Raw genomic sequence first — 20,474 nt, forward strand, 5'->3', positions numbered from 1 at the left:
TGAAAACAACAGGGCGAGATTCTATTCCATATATACGTTTTTTGATTGGCTGAAGAATGTGTCTCAGATAAAGTTAATGTGTCTCAGATAAAGATAAAAGGCAGATAGAGTTGTTCTAGGCAGAACAAACTTTTAAACCGACACATAATCTCAGTTTAATAATTATTAAACATTTTTTGAATTAATATCCTTGATTGTTAGGTGCATTTTCAAATAACTATATTTGACCAAAATGTTTTCTGTCCAGCCACCTTTAAACAATGTAAGCAAAATTTAACTCTAGAGACACCACATACAGAACATTTAAGGCTTGTTTGAATTGATGCGGCACCGCAGGATCCGACAGGCAGATGACGATTCAAAAGCAAACTTTTTTCGTTTTTTCGAATCGCTCTTACTGTACTTTGATCTCAACCGCCTTTCAGATCTTGCGCGCCGCATCAAGTCGGACAAACCTTTAGATTTCATGTTGAGTTTGAAATTCCCATCAAATGATCAGATCACATGAGTGACGCTTATTTTAGAAGATGAAGCTGGTGATGATAAAACTAAAGGTGAAATGTAAGACCTGCAAAAAATGACTTTCAAATTTAGTATGTTTGTCTTGTATTTTAGTACAAATGTCAAAAAATTCTTGAATCATGAGGCATTTTCTTGATGAGCAAAACGACCCAAGAAAATAAGTTTTGTTTTTTAGAACAAAAATATGAAATTTCTGTGATTTTGTACTTATAACAAGCAAAAATAATAGGCCAATGGGGTAAAAAAAATCTTGAATTTAGTGACAAAAAAGGTAAACCTTGATTTAAGATTATTTTTCTTACACTATTGCCGGATTATCTTGCTTGTTCTATTATATTCACTGGAATTCCATGTTTTTTTACTTAAATCAAGACTTATTTTCTTGGGTAGTTTTGCTTCTCAAGAAAATGCATCTTGATCGACGAATTTTTCGACATTTGTACTAGAAACAAGAGAAAAATACTTGTTTAGTTAATGTCTAGATATTAGACCTTTCCCTTTAAAAACCACAAGATTTCTATTTGCTACTGTGACGGGAATGGGTGTTGGCGTAGGGGCGTTGCGAGCGTGTGGTTGTTTTATTTTCTAAACATAATATCAATTGATAGCTACACAGCAAAACAGAAATTAGCACTGATGGACAGCTTGCACAACAGGGCACTAAAATTGCGCACAAAATGTAATTCTGACATTTCAATTTTTGATAAAAAGAGCATGCTCAATAATGACAGCTGGTCAAACGGCCCAGAGGCCTCGGAGACATAATAATGAGCGTATATTTATTACAATCCGAACCGGTTCCCTCCAAACGCCAAATTTAACCGGATATTGTCAATTTGTGTCACCTTGATTTATGGTGTCTGCGCACACAAAACTAATAATAACAGAATTTCCCTTCATTTCGGTTCCCCCTAACCAGCAATGCAGCATTGAAACAGAATGACACGCTTTCCTTTGAGGAACTGTTGCTCCGCAGAAATGAATTTAAAGCGATCCATACACTTAAACGGATTAGTTTAGAAATATAATCTCATTCCAATTAATATCCTGCGAGAGGTCAAATCTGTTGATATGGAAGAGATTTTGATCTACAGAGCGGGAGGTTTGGCTTCAATATTTTCGTACAATATTTATAAAACCCGTTCACACCAAGCCCGATTAAAGGGATAGTTCCCACAAAAAAGGAAATTCTTTCATCATGGGTGAATAAATCATAACTAAACTGCGCTCTACATTCAGCGAATTAAAATTCAGTTTAGCGTGGTGTTCTTTTAACTCTAGACACATTTACGTCACCAGAGTAGATATGTATTGAAACTAACTGATTTTAGCCTTGTTCTTTTTTATATGAAGGTCAAACTAATCTAAATCTTTTCATTTTTTCGAATGTTTTCACTGTATTGATTAGTATGTTTTATGCAGTGTGTTGATCTATAAAATTCCATCATAAAAATATTAATGTTCATATTAAAACTATCGATATTTATTTCTATACAAAATTACAACTGTCCTTCAGTTGTGATGTCATTTCCACCTTGAACAATAACTCTTGCTTAATCAAAAGCGTCAGTAAGTAGTTGAAATATAGATTAAAAAAGACATATCTTGCTTATGTGGTCTTTAGGACCACAGAGAGTCAGAGCATCTTTCACAGGTATTATAAAGGTTACTGAAGCGAGCCCCATTATAATGTAGTGCTGTTAAAACCTGTATCAGTATCTAGAAGCAAACATGAACACAAAAGATAGACACAGAAAGCCTCGAAAACATACACATTTCCCAAGAGAAGAAACCTTACAAAACAAACAGATACGATTGGCTTTGGACACCCACTGCCGTCAACCTCACAGCAAATTTACATCTATAGAAAACACAGAAATGCAAAACACCTAATGGATGACATGAGAAATACTTTAACTTAAAGGGATGGTTCATCCAAAATTACAAATTTGTAATTCATATTGTTAACAGTCTGTATATCACTGTGAAAAACAAACAAAGATAATTTGAGAAATGTCCCAGTGGGTTCTATGGGGGCCAATGTTGTTTGGTTCCCAACATTCTTCAAGTTTATGTTTAACTTCAAGTTTATAAAAAATATCTTCTTTTGTGTTCTGCAGAAGTAAGAAACTCACAAAGGTTTGGAATTACATGAGGGTAAATAAATGTTGAAAGGACTTTCATTTTTGGGTGAACTATCCCTTTCAGAAAGACGAAGGCAGGGTTGCCCCCCAAAATTAGCATTTATCAGTTTCTTCATTTTTTCATTCTCATGTTGTTCCATGAAATCTTTGGTCTGAAATTCTGGATGGAAGGATTCGTATTTTTAGGTGAACTATTTTTTTAACTTGAACCATTACAAAAAGCGGGATTGGTGAAGAGAAAGTTGCATTTACTCTATATGAGTCTATGTAAATCACTCGGTCAATGGTTGTGTTTTAATGCTCATCTTTGATGCCGTGAATTACACGGTATAAACAAATACCTCTTTTTTTTAATTGTGGGCCGAGACACAAAAATAGATCTATTCGAATAGGCTTATGGGAAGCAAGGAAATCATTACTAAAGCAGCAAATAATCCAGTGTAACTGCTTCCCATATATTTATAGTCCACTGGCCCAAATTTTGTCGCAAATTAAAATTCCATTTTGTAGATCCTTGCTAGCCATATTAGAATAATAGCTATTGTGAATCCTCAAGAACCACAAGAACACTCAATATGGAAATATGGATACGGGTTAAGTACATTAAATATGGATTCACTTGCGGCAAAGATCAACTCGGCGTGTGCCTACCACAATTTGTTTTGTGCTGTGAGTTATTTGCTCCCTGGGGCATGAAGCCATTCAAATTCAAGAGACATTTACAAATCAAAATAGTGTATTCTTATTCTGTCCCTGTCATGTTAATATTTTACGGAATCTATTGCTGTCTATAAGGAGTTCATGGCTGTGTTAAAATAAAATATATTGTTCGACTTTAAGGACATTTATGATTGTACAATAAACAGTAATTGGAGCGCTGCATTGCTCTTTGATTTGCAATGTTATAATAGGTTCCTGAAGCAAGAACTACATGAGCTCAACTGACCAATCTCAAAATGGTCAGGAAATCGAACATTTGGAAATCTCAAATAACACTAAACCGGAAACTACGTAATAGGAGCAGAGACGCGTTGCTGTAAAATTCAGCCTTGAGCAGCACGTGTGTGTTTTATAGATGTTCTTACGTTCAGTTTCTCATCTGACAGTGTCACCCTGAAGGTCAGCAGCACTATCATCGTAATGATGTCATTTGAAATGCCGACACCTCATTGGCCAGACTATTGATTGGGTGTTTTAAATGGGAATTAGATGATGAATATCATTACTGTAAAAGTGCTAAAGGGGGTTTGCGAGCACTTATCCGATACAATGATGCTATAAGATCCAATTACCAGGCAGATGAAAAAGGATACAAGCTATTTATAGGTCTAAAAAGTTGGAGGGGCAGAGCATTGTCAGCGTGCTCGTTCAATTTTAACTACAAACTCGGGAGAATTTTGACCTGATATATCCGGGATGCTAATTAAAAACAATAAATGTATTTACGTGAAGCTTTCTTGTCTTTCTCATAATATAATTAACACTTCTTAGAAACACGTTCTTGTTTGCATCCACAATAAAAGGCATACTATATGTGATTTGATAGTATTTTTTGTCAGCGCCAGATGGTATTTACAATTTAGGGGTTGACAAAATCCTTTGAAAAAGATTTGACAGAAGGAGTCTTTCCAAAGATCTTAAGAACATCATTAAATGTTATTTAAGGGTGTATGCAATGTATTTCCAAAATTAGATTTTAGTTGAATTATTATTCATTTAGATAATCTTTTTTTAATTTTTAGCAATTTAGTTATGCTTTTGTAATTGTATTATTATAAAAATTTTATGTTGCTTTTCAAATCATTTTTAGGTCAATATTATATTTGATTTCAGTAAAAATTAACTTTTTATTTTAGTAAACTATAAGTAAGTTTTAATTTTAGTAAATTATAATAACCTTGCTGAAATAGGAAACCCCTTTGCAATGTATCGACAATTAAACTGAGGACAAAACCAGACGAAAAGCTTCTCTACAGCGCCAGAAGAGCATTAAAACCACATGGATGCAGAACGAGGGGGACGAGAGGACATGAGCCCACCAAAGCAAATGATCAGCCCCACACACGGCTCCGCTCGCACACTTTACACATTCAGACACGTGTGGAACATCTCCTTCAGTTGTACATAGAGCACATAAACATACAGTGTGCTTTGGTTTTACATATCACCGGAACATTCTCTTGACCTGAAGGAGTGTCACACGTGTTGTGAAGGCAAAGAATAAAGTGGTGCGAAGGAACTCTTACAAAAAGACTTCACACAGGGTTATAGAAAAGAGTCTTTACCTTTCTGTTCCACCTCTATTTTAGGCATGGAGGAAAGAAACACAGAGAGAAAACAAAAGCAATGGATTAATGACACAACACATGACACATTTTCTCAGTTTTACAGTCAGTGAAAACAGCGTCGGCTCTCACTGTATAATACAACAGCAGAAGATATAATGAGTGTCAGCAAACTTCTAGCAGAAGCCTTTGGAGAAAGAGCAAATCTTGAATTATATGCATGCAGATCCCTGTGAAAAAAAGTATGTTAAAGGACACTTGAGAGCGAGACAGCTGTGAGAATTAAAAGAGAAATCCGCTGTGACAGATATTAAATCAGTCAACAAGAAAAACACACGTCACACTGTTTAGAAGAAAATATTCATAAATCATGTGTGCGTGCATGTGTGTGTTTAAAAGACGGCAGTAAGTCTAAATCAGCCTATCCCTAATTATAAAATGAGTATTAAATATTATTATAACGTTTAGAAAAATTAACGTTTGCATGTTGGTAATATTTTCATGACATTTAAGCATAGCACCAATTGCCAAAATAATTGTCACTGTCATGTGATTAAATGTAAATTACTTAAGAATTAATTGTATCTTCTGTCATTTTGATGGTTACGGTAAAAAAACGTTTTTTATAAAACAAAAACCTGTATCCATCGTTGCAGGTAATCATTTTTGAAAGCATCACAAATAAATAACAAAATAAAAAATTACATACTACTAAGTCATGCAAATATATATTTGAATATCCTGTGTAAATTTATCCTACTGACATTAATTAGTTAATTTCAATATATTATTAAAATATTGATTTAAAAAAATCATTTAATTAATCTAATATTGTTTCGGGAACCACCAATGCAAATTGGGTGAATATAAAACATAATTTTTTTAAGGATTATGTCTTTTTTTCCAGTGATGTAATTCACTAATATTCTATTGAGGTGTGAACAATTAAGACGTTTTCTCTAAAAACAAGTCTCATTATATTTCACAATAAAAAAATGCATCTCGTACAAGAAAAATCTTAATATATAATAAATAGTAAATAAACAGAACGAGGGGATGATGTGAAGGCTTTGTTTGTGGTTAATTGCTATAGTGTTGCAGAAGGGTTTGTGCGCGTGTCTGTGTGCACATGTGTGTAAATGAAGTGCTCTGGGACTGTGATATCCACAGAACTGCAGGACCAACAATTACCGTTTGACACGAGACCTTTACAGAGTCAAACATAAACAAACGCACAACAGACTGCAGAGAATGACTGCAGCACTCCAGTGTGTACAAACACGCTTGCACATTCTACATGCATGAACATCCTGATGGGCCTGTTTCACAGCTCACCTGAATCTTTAGACCACTTTAGGTCACCTGGAGACATGGCTGCATTGAAAATATCTTTTAAAATAATCTTCTAAAAGACTGTACAATACATGAGTTCATGTGTCACATATGTTACACATTATGTTGATTTACATTTAAACTGTGAGAAAATAACAAAATAACACACAAACCAACACAGTTAAAAAAAATCACAAACCCTGTATACGTAAAAGAAATGGGCTTTTAAATGGTGCATTCAATATTGATATCACACAATGTTTGCATGGCAAATGCAGCCCACGGTTGATGCTCTGTTTACTCTTCATAGAAAATATCAGAGGCCAGTTAATCTCACTTCTCACGCTTTATCGAAAACACACAGGAGGACCAGTCAGGTGTATGAAATCTCCTCACATGCACCGAGTTGCTGGCAGAACATACTGCAGGTGTGAGGCAGAGCCATTGAGGGAGAGTTGCGTCAACTCTGTTGACTCCAATGGAACAGTTTTTTCACAGCAATGGTGGTTCATGGAGGCTTTCAATAGTTCCCGGCAGGGCCGGATTATCCAATGGGCATTATGGCCCAGGGGCCATGAGCGCTTCGGGCCCAAGAAAGGGGGAGAAAAATTCACATAACAATGTTTACGTATATTCTTCCTACCGTGTGACTCTCTGGTACGCACACAAAACAGTGTTTCTAACGCAAGTCTGCCTCTTGATTTAGCATCTTTTGTTCAAGAGAACAAAATCAGTCCTTTTATTCTTAGAAAAAATAATATTTAAGAATATTTGGTCATACTTTATTTTAAGGTCCAATTCTGGGTATTATTAAACCATTAACTATGCCTTTTGCCTCAGTAAACTACAAATTTGTTGCTTATTAATAGTTAGTATGGTAGTTGGTAGGTTTAGGTATAACATAGGATTAGGGAAGTAGTATATGGTCATGTTGAATATGTGCTTTATATATACTAAGAAACAGCCAATATGCTAAAAATAGGCATCTAATGAGCAACTAGTTAATAGAGAATTGTCCCTAGAATAGTCCCTATACTAAAGTGTTACCGAACATTCTTAAGAACTAGTGAGTTACAGTATGCAGGGAAATGTCTTGATATTGTTGTTGCTGGTCCAGAAAAGCATTGCTGTAGTGTAAATCCTGAATTTTGGAGAATGTGTACAGGTGTTAATATTATCCTTCAGGTGGTGATCATAGTTTGGCAATGTAATCCTGTATAAGAATAGAGGTGTTTCCTACACGTATACCCTGTAGGCTATTTAAAAACTTTATTGTGCGCCTGTGCGTATAGGGGGGGTCTACAAGACACCTGTGCCCAGGGGCCCCTGAATTCTTAATCCAGGCCTGGTTCCCAGAAGTTACTAGTTATGCATGGAGCTGCGATTTAACAGACCTACTGAGGTAAATGTTTAACCCATTTAAAGACGAAAGCCATTTAATAAATATCAAAAATAATAGAAATAAAGCATTTAAAGAGAAAACATAACTTCCAGGAACTATCTGAAGGCTCCATGAATCACTTGACGCTCCAGCGCTTTGGACTTCCGTTGGCAGAACTCTCTCTCAATGGCTCCGTGTGAGGTAGAGCTGCATATCGTCCCTGTCGGACGGAAACCCCCATATTTCCATTGTTATGTTTTTCTAATTTATTTTTTAAATCATTAATATTGGTAACCTTCATGCTTGACGACAAGGTATTTAATTGTTGAAAAATACAACACCTGAAACTGACATTTGCTGTAAAGTGACAGTTTGGACATAAACGGTTTCAATACGATAGCAACAATATATAATCTCTCTTGAAATGAAAACAGGATCAATTGACTGTTAATAATTACAGCAAACTAAACAAACAACGTTGAAACTACTTACAACATACAACAGAGAGAACTGAAGTTAATTCAGTCACCCCTGTGACTTTCATTTGAGTGTTATGTAAAATGCTGACTTGACTTTAAATTTCATTCTCAAAATCAGATGAAATATGGGACTTACATTGATTCAATTACTGACCTAAAAACTGTCCGAATAAATTCAAGGGCTATCATTTTTTCCTTTGTATATCCATAATCTTTTCCGCGTCCTTTGTGGACGACGAATCAAAAGCTTCTAGAGGAGCCAAGCTGTTCAGAATGGAGGTTTAGATTATTTCCATAATCTGCTTTGGGGGCGCAATCTGTTTTCCACAGCAGAGATGGTCTTCAGCGCTGTCCAGATTGATTATACTCTGTGATTCTGGGGGAAAGGCCCAGTGGACTTTTACTTGGAAGCCCTGATCTCTCCGTATCTACACCGAACCTCCGGGCACAGCTCGCCAGGTCACAGGGGGCAGGATAACGCGTCCAGAAACACGCTGATGGCTTGGCTCCGACTCCAAATGGATCCATGAAATCACCTGTTTATAACAAACACCTGATGGTATCCAGATACTGCCAAGACCAATTTGCTGGCCGAGTGGCATCAGGGTAATTAACAATCTCTAATTGGCTGCGGCCCACGCAGCTGCATGCGAGCAGAGGGTCGTGGGACACTGATGTCTATGACCAACCCATTCGTTCCCGTACTTGGGTGTGCGTTCCGATTGGATGTAAATGACGATCCCATGACAACAAGACGGTGTTGTGAAAACATCAGATCGTCCTGGTAACACTGCGACAGGAAAATGAGCGCTCCCAGATTGAACACAGGTGTTGTTTGTTAAAGAATCTAGGACGATGAATTAGCTGGCGGGACATACAAACAGCACAGAGACATATCAGTCTAAGATCGAATACACCAGGAGAAAGACCCAGGTGCTACAAAACCTGCCAAAACAATCGGCTCTCTTTCTATTGCCCTCATAAACCTCAGAAATCCATAAAGCAATTCTCTCATTGCACATGGACGCCGGACAAAAGGCTACATATGAACCCGTGCGAGCACAAAGCATGCTGGGACAGCCATTCTCCTCTTGCTGAAACGGCATTATTGGAAAGTGGATTTAAGGCAAATGTAATTAAAGAGTAATTAAATGTCCGTGGTACATCTGGTGAGGTAACTAAGCGAACATGTGGCTCGATATCTGGAGTCAGTCACACCGTGCAAGCAATATCTCCCTCTGTCTGTGGAACAGCTTTGAATTGACAAATGAGACGTAAGAAACTCAAACGGATGCATTTCTGAATTTATTAAAGGATATTGAGTTTCTTGGATGTTAGATGGTTCACGACATGAAGATTACAAATTATGCTTTGCTTTAAATATGAAAAATAAATATTGTCACTTTCGAGTTGAAACCTCTGTATTTCGTTATAGGGATGCTTTTATCTGACGCATGCGCCTGGCCGGTAGCCAACTTCCGATCCGTGTTTGTTAATCGGTCTCGGGTGCTTTTCCCAAAAGCATTGTAAGGCAACTATGGTCCAAAGTTCCGTCGCTCAACGATTTAAGAGTTTCCGTAAACATTGGCAAAACGACCAATCGCAAGCAGCATCGTAAAGTTACGTGGTTGGAACTACAGGTCTAGAGCTGTGATAAAGCATAATTCCTTTTTATGTAGAATTACATGCCTTTGAGCAAACTAAGTCTATACGAATCTATACGAATTTAATTTGACATCCTTAAATTTGTTATGAAAATACAAGTGCTGTTTTTGTTTTAAAGTTCGCATGACCCTACGTGCTCTAGGACCCTGGGGAATCATCAACTAGATTGCTGAACCAACTTGGTTCAAACGATTGATCTCGGACAGAGTTACCACGGCTTTGGGAACACATTAGTAACTACATCTTTAATTTGCCTAATGATGCATCTTACTACGATGGTTAACCAGTGATTTATATCGTTGTTCAGGAAATGCACCCCTGGCTAGTTGATAATAATATATTTATTTTCATTTATATTTATATTTTATCGTATAACAATTGTATTAAATCAACAATTTGATGAATTTTATTGAATATTCATTTAGTTAAATAAACAATTTGTTGAATAGTTTTTTGTAACTTTGTTGCATTTAAGTTTACAGTAAGTAGCAAATTAACGGTTCTTCTAGTGGTAACTCAAAATAATACTGGCTAGATGTATTTTTAACTTGCGAGCTGATGTAAATTACTTGATATTTCTTTAGCTTGTTATCATAAATAATTTGCGGATGTGTAACTGAAGTTACGTTTCGGCCAAAAAAAAAACGCCTGCGCTGAAATGTTTGTTTATGTTGTTGCTTTGAAAACGTCTCCATACGTTATCTTTTATAACATGAGATTTTGGGCAAATAGCATTATTGATTACCTGGACAGATGTACAAACACATAAAAAACTGAAGTGTCTTCTGATAATATTTCATTTCGAATAGATTTTTTCAGTTTTAGGTTAAGTCTGATGTAATAAACTATAGTAAAAAATCTATAATAGTTTTGAACCTTTAAACTGATAAAAAAAATAAAGAGATTAGATTGTGGTCGTTCAGATGACAAACGTCCGACATTCAATGTCAAAAACCTCCATTTGAGCTGAATTTTGGTTAAATGTTTAGAAAATGAAAAGCAAGTGTCTGACCATACATCCACACAATATCAGCTGTTACAACACAGTGTTTACTCCATTTCCTAAACTGTAATGGTTTTAGACATACAAGGTATCCTCCCGACAGCAGCAATGCAGTGTGACATTATCAGGTTTGTTTGTATATTAGATTGAGAGGCAGGGTCATAGGAAACGTCCATTCTAATATAGTGAAAGCATCATGATTGTGTGCTTCAAAAATACAGCTGAGGGACTCAAGGTCAAAAATGAAATCCATGATAACCTCACTACAGAGCTGCTATAAACAACAGAAGTCATCACTCAGAGTCGACACACACAATCTCCTTCACTGTCCCTGTGTGTTTGTTACTTCATGTGCAAGGTAGAAAAGTCAGCCAGGCCGTCTCACCTGAAATGAAGATGCTTTGAAGGACACGATCACGAGCGGTCAGGTAAGATAAAGTGTGATAACACAGCCACGCCGTACTTTTCAAATCAAACTTTATTTATATCCCATCACAAGTTGCTTCAAGCAGAATTATCAGATTTTTTTCACATCAGTCCAGATACACAAAATGTATGTTTTTTCTGTTTGTTTGTTTTTTGAAATGATGAATGTGAGGTCATCTTCCCCCAAACTCTTGGAGCTTGTGCGCTTCATTTCTTCTTTAAGACTGAAGATCAGAAGCTCTGCACTCTTCACGTCTCATATTTAGAACAGGAAACTTCCATACTGCTCTGCATTATACAGTATCTAATGCGTGCACAGAATACACATATACTAAATGCACTGGATACCTGACTTCCTTCCACTCGTCCTCTGTTTATCAAGAGAGTTCCTCAAACGTTCGCTCTTTCGACTATTCTGTTCTTTCCACATGACCACAATCTAACAGATCTAATGTGCGCTGCGGTGCGTTCGTCACTCATAACTTTATTATACACGGGAGATGCGTCTCTCACAAACACACCTGTACTGTATACGCTGTGACAGTGACAAATAAGCGCTAACTCAAATGTCCTCTGGATAATTTCCAGTAAATTACGCACGTGAGACTGTGGGAGTTCAATCCATCTCATTATTCTGTTTGTGTTGTTTTAATTTACACTTTATTATTGGTAAAAATAACTGGGGGATTTAGTTTCACGCCGTAATCAGAGAATAAACAAATGAACATAAGAAAACCAGTCAAAATGTGCAAAAAAAAACTTCAATCCTGATAAAGAAGCCACTATAACCTGGCATCAGTCGTCTGCGCAACAACACGACGGTTCATATCACATCAACATTTAAAGCAATTTAACATGAGATCTGAGATCTCTCAGAACTGTTCCGTATTTACACTTTAGCCTAACATTTTTCATAAAATCATCTGTACTTTTTGTAACAAGAACAGCTCTGTATTGTCAGTCTGTGTAGACACATCGAGCAATAGATACAGCAGCAGCTAAAAATATTGTTGAAATATTTGCTCCTTATTCAAAAATACTATTCAAGATTTATTTTAAGTGTGCTACACAGTTATGTTTTGGAGTGTTAACTATTAAGCTGTCTGATTTTGTAAAGTTGCTCATTCTACTCTGTATGAATGCATGAAAAAACCTCACCTAATAAATTAATTTTATAGTTTTGCCTTCAGCTAGATTAAATAATTAAGAAACTTGAGCGGGATCTTCAAAAAAGAGGTTATTGTGATGTACCTTATTTTATGTGTCTAAAAAACAATGCAAAAAAATTATTTCTAACCAGGCATTTGGCATTCGAACTGTTGTTAGTGTCTAGTAAAAATATCTACAAATTCTCAAGATGCATTTCCTTGACAAGGAAAGTGACCGTAAAATGTAGTTTTGATTTATGAAAGAAAACATAGGAATGTTTAGTTTCACATTTTACTTACGTAACTAATTCAAGAATATTTTGCTTGTTTTAAAAATAAACAGAATTCTTTTTTACAACTAAGTTACTCAATACAATGATCTCAAAAAAAATGGTTTGTTCATATCTCATGTAATTTGCATAGTAGGGTGTCATTTCCTCTAGTAGCAATCTGATAAATAACTGGAAGGTATGTACTCTCTCTTTTCCGAAATATTAATTAAAATAGCAAACCTGTGTCAACAGTAGTTTTTTTAAATGAATTGCAAGTTTTACAAAGACAATCTGAATCAAACTTATGTACATGTATGAAAATGCATTTCGAGACATAAGTCTCGTATAAGCCCAAGATGTTGTATTTACTTAATTGTGAACTGTGTAACCCAAACATTTCACATCTTCACATTTCTTTAATAACAGAATGACTAAAAAGCTACTATATCACAAACTCCCGGACATCACCTTTGGACACTACTGTATGTGAAACAGGCCTTTATTTTAGTTTTAACCTCTTAGATCGCCTCTTGTCTGTAAGCGAGTGTTACCAGCTAGTGTAACAAAGCTAACACACAGAATACTGTGCAGGTATTTCTACAGGCAGATGAATGCAGCGCTGCAGTCGTGCAACTGATACAGAAGAGCAAATCTATCACGGCCAACCGCTATCATTAGCTATCTGGCGATTTACTCATTTTGACAAAGTGCAGCGCTTAGATAGTTTATCACCGAGCCATCCACAGAGAAACCAAAGTCATCACACAAACTTTCCCTCCTACACACAAACACACGTACAGTAGATAGGAACGGATGCTGTAGTTTCAGATGAAGGAGAGAGTTTTAACTGTGAAGAAAAGAGTTGTGAAATAAATCACATGTTAGACAGGCATTTCCACAAAGCTGCAAAAGCAACATTTCATTGTGTTTCAATGATGACAGCCTACGAAAAAAAAAACATTAGTTGTGACAGAAGTGTCTACACAGCATACACGCATCATCTGAGTTAATAGAGGGACACTTACTGTATGGGACACACTCGTACTGAACTTCAAGATATTTGTAGGTTCCAGGACAGGGATCAGGAAAAGCATCTGGCCCGGCCACTACAGCACATTGTGTTCGGTTATTACACCTGAAAATGCAGAAAAAAATCATTAGTGCTGTCTGCTGGGACATTATTATAATTCTAAGGATCAGACATCGGAATACCAGACCAATAGAGTAACAATACAATGAGGAACCTGAGCCGTTTATACAGGTGAAGTATATTCTGCACACTTTAAACTCCTTTACATGGGAACTCAAGTTTATTTCATTAAATATATAGTTTAGGAAAATTGATGTAGTATGTATACTAATATCAATGTACAAGTAGTGGACTTGTATAGTATACTCGGGGCTGGAAATGGGGGAACGTGAGGGGATGGAATCCAGGGAGAAAATTTCCAGGTGGTGGGGGTCGGCAGAGATTCACATCTACTTGGAGAGGATTTCAATCTTTTATCCATAAAATGACCTTCAAACACCTAAATGCATATAGTGAGAATACCTGCATCTATTGTTTAAAAATATAAAAATATAAAATATGTCCCCTAATAGAGTTCCCCTGTACATTTTACCCAAACACTTAGCATTTACGTGCTTATTTCAATACTACCTGTACTCGGGATTAAATCGGTCAACTTTTTATCTTCATAAAAGCCAACTTTTAAGTACTTTTGGTTTTTCTTCAAGTGAACATAACGCTTATAGTTTACTACCTATTATCATCCTTATAGTTAACTATTAAGTATATCAAATATAAATATTATATTAAATAATATTATATTGTCTGTGTATAAATGTTTATTGTTAAGACTTAAACTTAAAACAATGTGAAAAACAGTCTTACAGTATACTTTGTATACTTTATTCTATTTTTAAGTATATCGCAGTCAAAAAATTGAGTACAAGTATAGCTAAATATTATTTTATTAAGTCAAGTATATTCAAGTTTAATTTAAAATATATATTTCTGTTGTTTGCACGGTAGAGTTACTGACATAACACTCTATCAAACATATTCAAATATCCTTTAAAGGAAATAAAAAACTCTTCATCCTACATAAACCTGAATATTCATAGAATGATATTATAATATTCATGAATATTCAAGAATGATGTCATTTATGAATGAAGCCTTCCATGAGGTTCAATGTCAGGATAAAGTCAGTGGATCAGAATGATGAAGGTCGACCAATTGAGACGCTCACGCTGATTGAACAGTTAGTGTGTGTTTAATGAGGGGGAACAAATGTGTGTGTGTGGGTTGACAGGACCTTGAATTTGTTTCTGGGCAAATGTGTGTGTGTGTTTAAGTCACAATGTGAAATCTGTGTCTAATGTTCAAAATCAAACTACTGCTATTTAATTTATCACACAAAGACACAGAAGTTTGTTCCACCTACAGTCATCTTAACTTATAATCATCCATTGTTTGCATGCCAGTTTAAAAAATGTTTTCAGTATCCTAACTAACCTTCACAAAACAAAATAAAAGTCAAATATAATTTGCTAAAAAAAACCTCATAGCTTTCTACTGGAGAGAAGTACACCCACACACACTCTGAAATCCCTCAAATGGATATGACCAAAAGATTTATTCATCGCTCCTGGTCTGTCCATCACAGAGTCGCCTATCGATCGAGCACTAAACAGACGCTGACAGGACTCTAAAGTTTCTCATAAAAACTTTCCTACACATCATGATCGTCTGTTGCAGGGCCTGTTTGCCTGCCTCACAGGTCAGGGGTCACACTGTGATTTATACCGCATAATTAAAAGGTTTTCAAAGAACCTTCATTAAGATCGATCGGAGCGCTGTTACACCACAGCAGTGTGTGTGTGTGTGTGGTCTCATTGGACGTTACACACTTTGATGAGATATGAGACAGGTGTTCTTGCCCGTCTCTCTATTATGAGGTCATGACCCGTCTGTCAATCACAGGTAATTAGGAAATGACTGTCAAACACACAAGAGACGCTGTACGAATATAGCATCACAGCGTTCCCAATGACATGACATAATAACGCTTCCAAAATATATTTAAAAATTCTGAAGGATATTTACAATGTTTACAAAATTTCTAATTCTATCATTATTTATTCAATGTCATGTGATTCAAAACCTGCCTCTGACTCTTTTTTTGTAAACCATTAAAGAAGATATTTTGAGAAATGTCTCTGTGTGTCTATACAATGGAAGTCAATGGGAACCAATGTTGTTTGGGAACCAACGTTCTTCAAAATATCATGAGAATAAATATATAATGATAGAACTTTCATTGTTGGGTGAATTTACCCCTTTAAGTCTGGCTGACCTTCTATAATGTTGCTTCAAGAAATGCATAGTGTGATGCAAGAGCAATAACTTGCCTCTAGTGTCAAAGGCCTGGGGATGATGATAAGAATGTTTTAGATAAGAGCAGGCTCAAAAGCATTTATTAAAAAGCTTTAATCTCCTTCACCGAGCTTTTGACGATGTCATGGGAAATACACACGAATGTACATGATGAAATAGAGAAGATGCTGCTGTAAATAATTTCAGACCATTTTTGAAATCTTTCTTTTAATCCGCCAAGGAGTGAAAAAGATCGTATCTCATGATGTTATGCTTTATCTTTAAATAAGGATGCTCGCACTTTGAAAAATGATGGTAGCTAATCTATGCTGAGATTGTGTTTAACCCAAGTGATTACATTTTACACAGAATTTTCCTGAAGTTTCACAAATGCTTCCTATTGTTTGTGATATTTATGTTTTTATGTAAAGAACAAAATGATGAAAATAACGCAAAAAGATATTTGATTGAAAGTTGACAAACTTAAAAAAATCGTGTTTAACCAACTATTACTTCACTTTAGTAAGAAATCTCCATTATATTGAAGTCAGTTTAATAAACTTTTAATTTAAGTGACTAGTAAATCTAATTTGATTTAACTTAAAAATGTACGCCATATTTTTAAGTATTTCTTACAGTGTAGCACCAGGCCACACCCACCTATGATGTCATTATCTTGGACCAATGGTTTGACAGCCAGTCATTTTTGTAAGTTTGCCATAGTGGGCTGTTTTGAAACACAACTCAAATACGCCTTTAGTTTTGGACATATTAGTTTCTTAATGTTGTTGGTTTTTCAATTACACAACTGGGGCCTAAAAGGGACAGTTCACCCAAAAATGAAAACCTGTATGACATTCTTTCTTAAGCAGAACACAAACTATGATGTTTAGAAGAACGTAGAAAACCAAACAACAGCCGTACCCATTCACTTCTATTGTATGGACACAAAATAAATGCAAGTGAATGGGTACCGTCGCTATCCAGTTAACAACATTCTTCAAAATATCTTATTTTGTGCTCTTAAGAAAGGTTTGAAATGAAAAGAGGTTTAGGAATTTTAGTTTTTTGGGGGTTGAACTATCGCTTAAAATACAGAAGAAAAAATCAACAACTCAAGATAAGCACAAAATTGTTACAATGAGCTCAAAAACCTAAGTGCTTTTAAAAACACTGGGACACAACAGACACCTCGTATCCCCAATTTCTCATGCCCCATCTCGGACCAGAGCCTCCCACTTCATCCCATAATAAAAACCCTGGCCCAAAGGTCGAGATAAAGTGAGTTATGAATCTCTGCCTGCCGAGAGAACTTTTATGGAGCCAGCTGGGGTTCAATAACATCAAGTAACAAGAAAGGATCTTCCGATAAGATACTACATAAAGTCGCTGGTTAATCTCATCAGCCAGACAGTCATTTTGAAGTTGAACATTATTCCTCAGTTTAAGAGGATTGGAGAAATCTGTTGCGCATGGCCAGACCGGCTCGGAATTCATCCAAGTTGGGAGAATTTGCGCATCTGGTTGCGTGACACGAACAAACAATACCTGTTTACATGCTTGGGCCGGGTCAAGTGAGGAGGAGAACTGAATCCGGTTTCAGCACGGCACTGAGAGGATTTGTGTTCGATTACAGTAAATTACGCAACACAATGAGGATTAGACTTTAAATCCGAGACCAGGGATTTTAACATTTCTCTGCTCTTTACAGGAGATTTTCCTCGGAAGAACGTACAGTCAACGTAATCCCGTCAGGACAAAAGACGTGTACGGTGAGGCCCCGGTGGTCAAATGAGAATGACATAAATCAATGCCACGGCAGCTCGGTATCGATTCAAGCCCCAAACGTTCTTACATTTAGTCTCGTGTCGGCAAGCATCCTAATGATTAAACCAGCATCTTCATTTACCTCAAAGAAATCGCTTTTGTACTCCTAAGCACACAGTCCACTTATCATTTCTTATTGGAAATCAATCAATTATTTTGTTGAACCGTACTTTTCAGCTTATTTTGTTGACTGGATCATTTAGACAAACTACGATGAAATAAATATAGTCCATGTTTAACTTTGAAGAACAGCTGGACAAAGCTCCCTTTGCTGAGGTAAATTGTTTGGTATTAGTTTACCCTTATTTAATTGTAAAGAAATCTGTCACAACCCTTCTTTTCATGACATTTACCTCAGTGGCAAATTTGCCATTAAAAGACTTCTAGAACACTCAATGTGGTGCATGTAAAACACCCTTCAGCCTCATGTGGTCATTGCGTTTGGCAGTAGGTAGCATTTGCATTGTTCTTCTCCATACACAAACGCACAAACAAACCAGCTCAGATATCAACCTACAAACAGTCAACAGTCAAGTCAACTAGCTGGTAAAATATCATCGCTTTGGGCCTTAATAATTTCCTCCCGTGTTGTCTGTCAGCAGGCTGACATTTAAATAAAGGCTAGTTAGCATTTCCATCTGTCCCTCCACGCCGGCACTCGCTAAGCGTTTGGCTGTAACTCGATGCTTGATAATGTTAATAGAAAATATGATGTTGATATAAAAACGTCTGCCTCTGTCAAATGTCAGCAGCCTGGATTGTTGATGTCACCAGTGTTTTATTCCGGTCTGAGAGGAAATCCATTGCTTTTTTAATTTGAGACAATGGGCTGACACAGGAATAGGATAAATACAGAAATGTGTCTATTTGTGGGGTCCTGAAGATGTATTGCATAAAATGACTATCATTTTAGATGTCAGTATCTCCACTTTTTCCTTCAGCGTTCTGTCCGGAGATAACTGAAGTGTGTTAGGAAGGGCTCTGAACACATTTTTCACAAAGAAGAGACCCACCTGTGCAAAAAAATCCCCCTTATCCCCTAAATCTAAAAAACAGAATGATCACAGTTGCTCTTATAGTCAAGCTATGGCTTGAATACCAGACCACAAAACCAGTCATAGGTAGCACGCAAACATTTGTAGCAATAGCCCGGTGGTAGCCCTTTTTATGATTTTTTCAAGCCAAGGACCCCTTGACCAGACAACAACATTTTACTTTAAAATACATAGAAATGAGACTCAAACCTTTATTAAATCTAAATGTATTGATTTATTATGCATTTTTGTGTAGTCCTAATTTCATGTAAAAATACTATTATCATAATTTATTGATTTTCATTATTTATTCCTAAATGTCGGTTTCTCTAACGTACCCCCTGCAGTACCCCTGCAGCACCCCTGAGGGTACACGTACCCCCATTTGAGAACCACTGCAATAGCCAATACATTGTATGGGTCAAAATTTTTGATTTTTCTTTTTATGCCAAAAATCATTGGGATATTAAGTAAAGATCATGTTCCATGAAGATATTTAAAAAATATCCTACCATTAATATATCAAGACTTTATTTTTCCTAGTGGATGCAGCAAAATCTCCGACAAAAATGGCCGTAAACATGCCTACAAACTGCACTCGCTGCTGCCCGCTCTTCAGGAATTACCAGCACAAGTAATCGGTATCAATACATAATTATAAATTTCAACTTTCGGGTTTATCTACTCTCCACAACGTCATTACAGTGGAAGCCAAAAGAGAGCATTAAAACTAACCAGTTTATTTTCAGCAATGGCCTTCTACAGCGCCTCTGACGGACAACTTTAAAGTCAATTTTCTCAAAATTTAGATTTTTTGCACCCTCAGATTACAGATTTTCAATTAGTATCTCGGCCAAATATTGTCCGATCCAAACAAAACATACACCAGTGGAAAGGATATTTATTCACCTTTTAGACGATGTATTAATCTCAATTTCAGATAATTGACCCTTGTGGCAGGTTTTGTGGTCCGGGGTCACATATATGAAACTTTTACAGACTCACATTCCTACAATTTTAATTAAATTTATAATAATAATATTCCTACTTAATATTAGCCCAATAAAATCACAAAAAAGTCTTTATCGCACCCCCTAAGCCGACACAATTGAACAATTCAACATAAAAGTGTGTGCCTTGCCTTTCTCTGCCTTCATTCATTAAATTTCCCTGTTGAGTGATTGATTGTCTTTGGCCATCCAACCGTCTGCCTGGCAAACATCTCCATACCTCAGCCAAAGATGTGCACACATTCTTTCTCACACACACACTAGTTAAGTCCTGGGTGAATATGAGCGTCGGCAGTGTCTGCATATGCATGTGTGTGTTAGCGTGAAATAGATCTTTGTACCGTGAGACCAGACTCCTGCTGTGCTCCAAAATGATAAAGCAAACATACACAAACCCACCGGCCCACAAACAGACTGACAAAGAGTGTTACATAAATGAAAACAAATTAAGAGACCATTTCCCATCAAATGACAGTAATTCTCACAAGCACCACACCAACAATCTGAGAAACAATACAATGTCTTGTGTCATATATTAGTTTTAAAACCAGATATCGTTTCAAT

At 36.3% G+C, this 20,474-nt stretch overlaps 1 protein-coding gene across 12 annotated transcripts in view; it reads right to left on the reverse strand.

Moving 5' to 3' along the window:
- Positions 1–20,474, reverse strand: part of LOC130417724 (adhesion G protein-coupled receptor L3-like) — a 200,379-nt gene that overhangs the window by 71,598 nt on the left and 108,307 nt on the right. For 10 of the 12 annotated variants that reach the window (XM_056743500.1, XM_056743470.1, XM_056743492.1 and 7 more), the window contains exons 4-5: positions 13,683–13,792; positions 4,952–4,966 (exon numbers count right to left, since the gene is read on the reverse strand). In XM_056743500.1, the coding sequence (XP_056599478.1) occupies positions 4,952–4,966; positions 13,683–13,792 (125 nt within the window). The remainder of the gene's footprint in view (positions 1–4,951; positions 4,967–13,682; positions 13,793–20,474) is intronic. The other 2 variants (XM_056743545.1, XM_056743459.1) reach the window with 1 other exon arrangement.

This window comes from Triplophysa dalaica, chromosome 1 (genome assembly GCF_015846415.1).
Source record: "Triplophysa dalaica isolate WHDGS20190420 chromosome 1, ASM1584641v1, whole genome shotgun sequence".
In the NCBI taxonomy this organism is placed as follows: domain Eukaryota; kingdom Metazoa; phylum Chordata; class Actinopteri; order Cypriniformes; family Nemacheilidae; genus Triplophysa; species Triplophysa dalaica.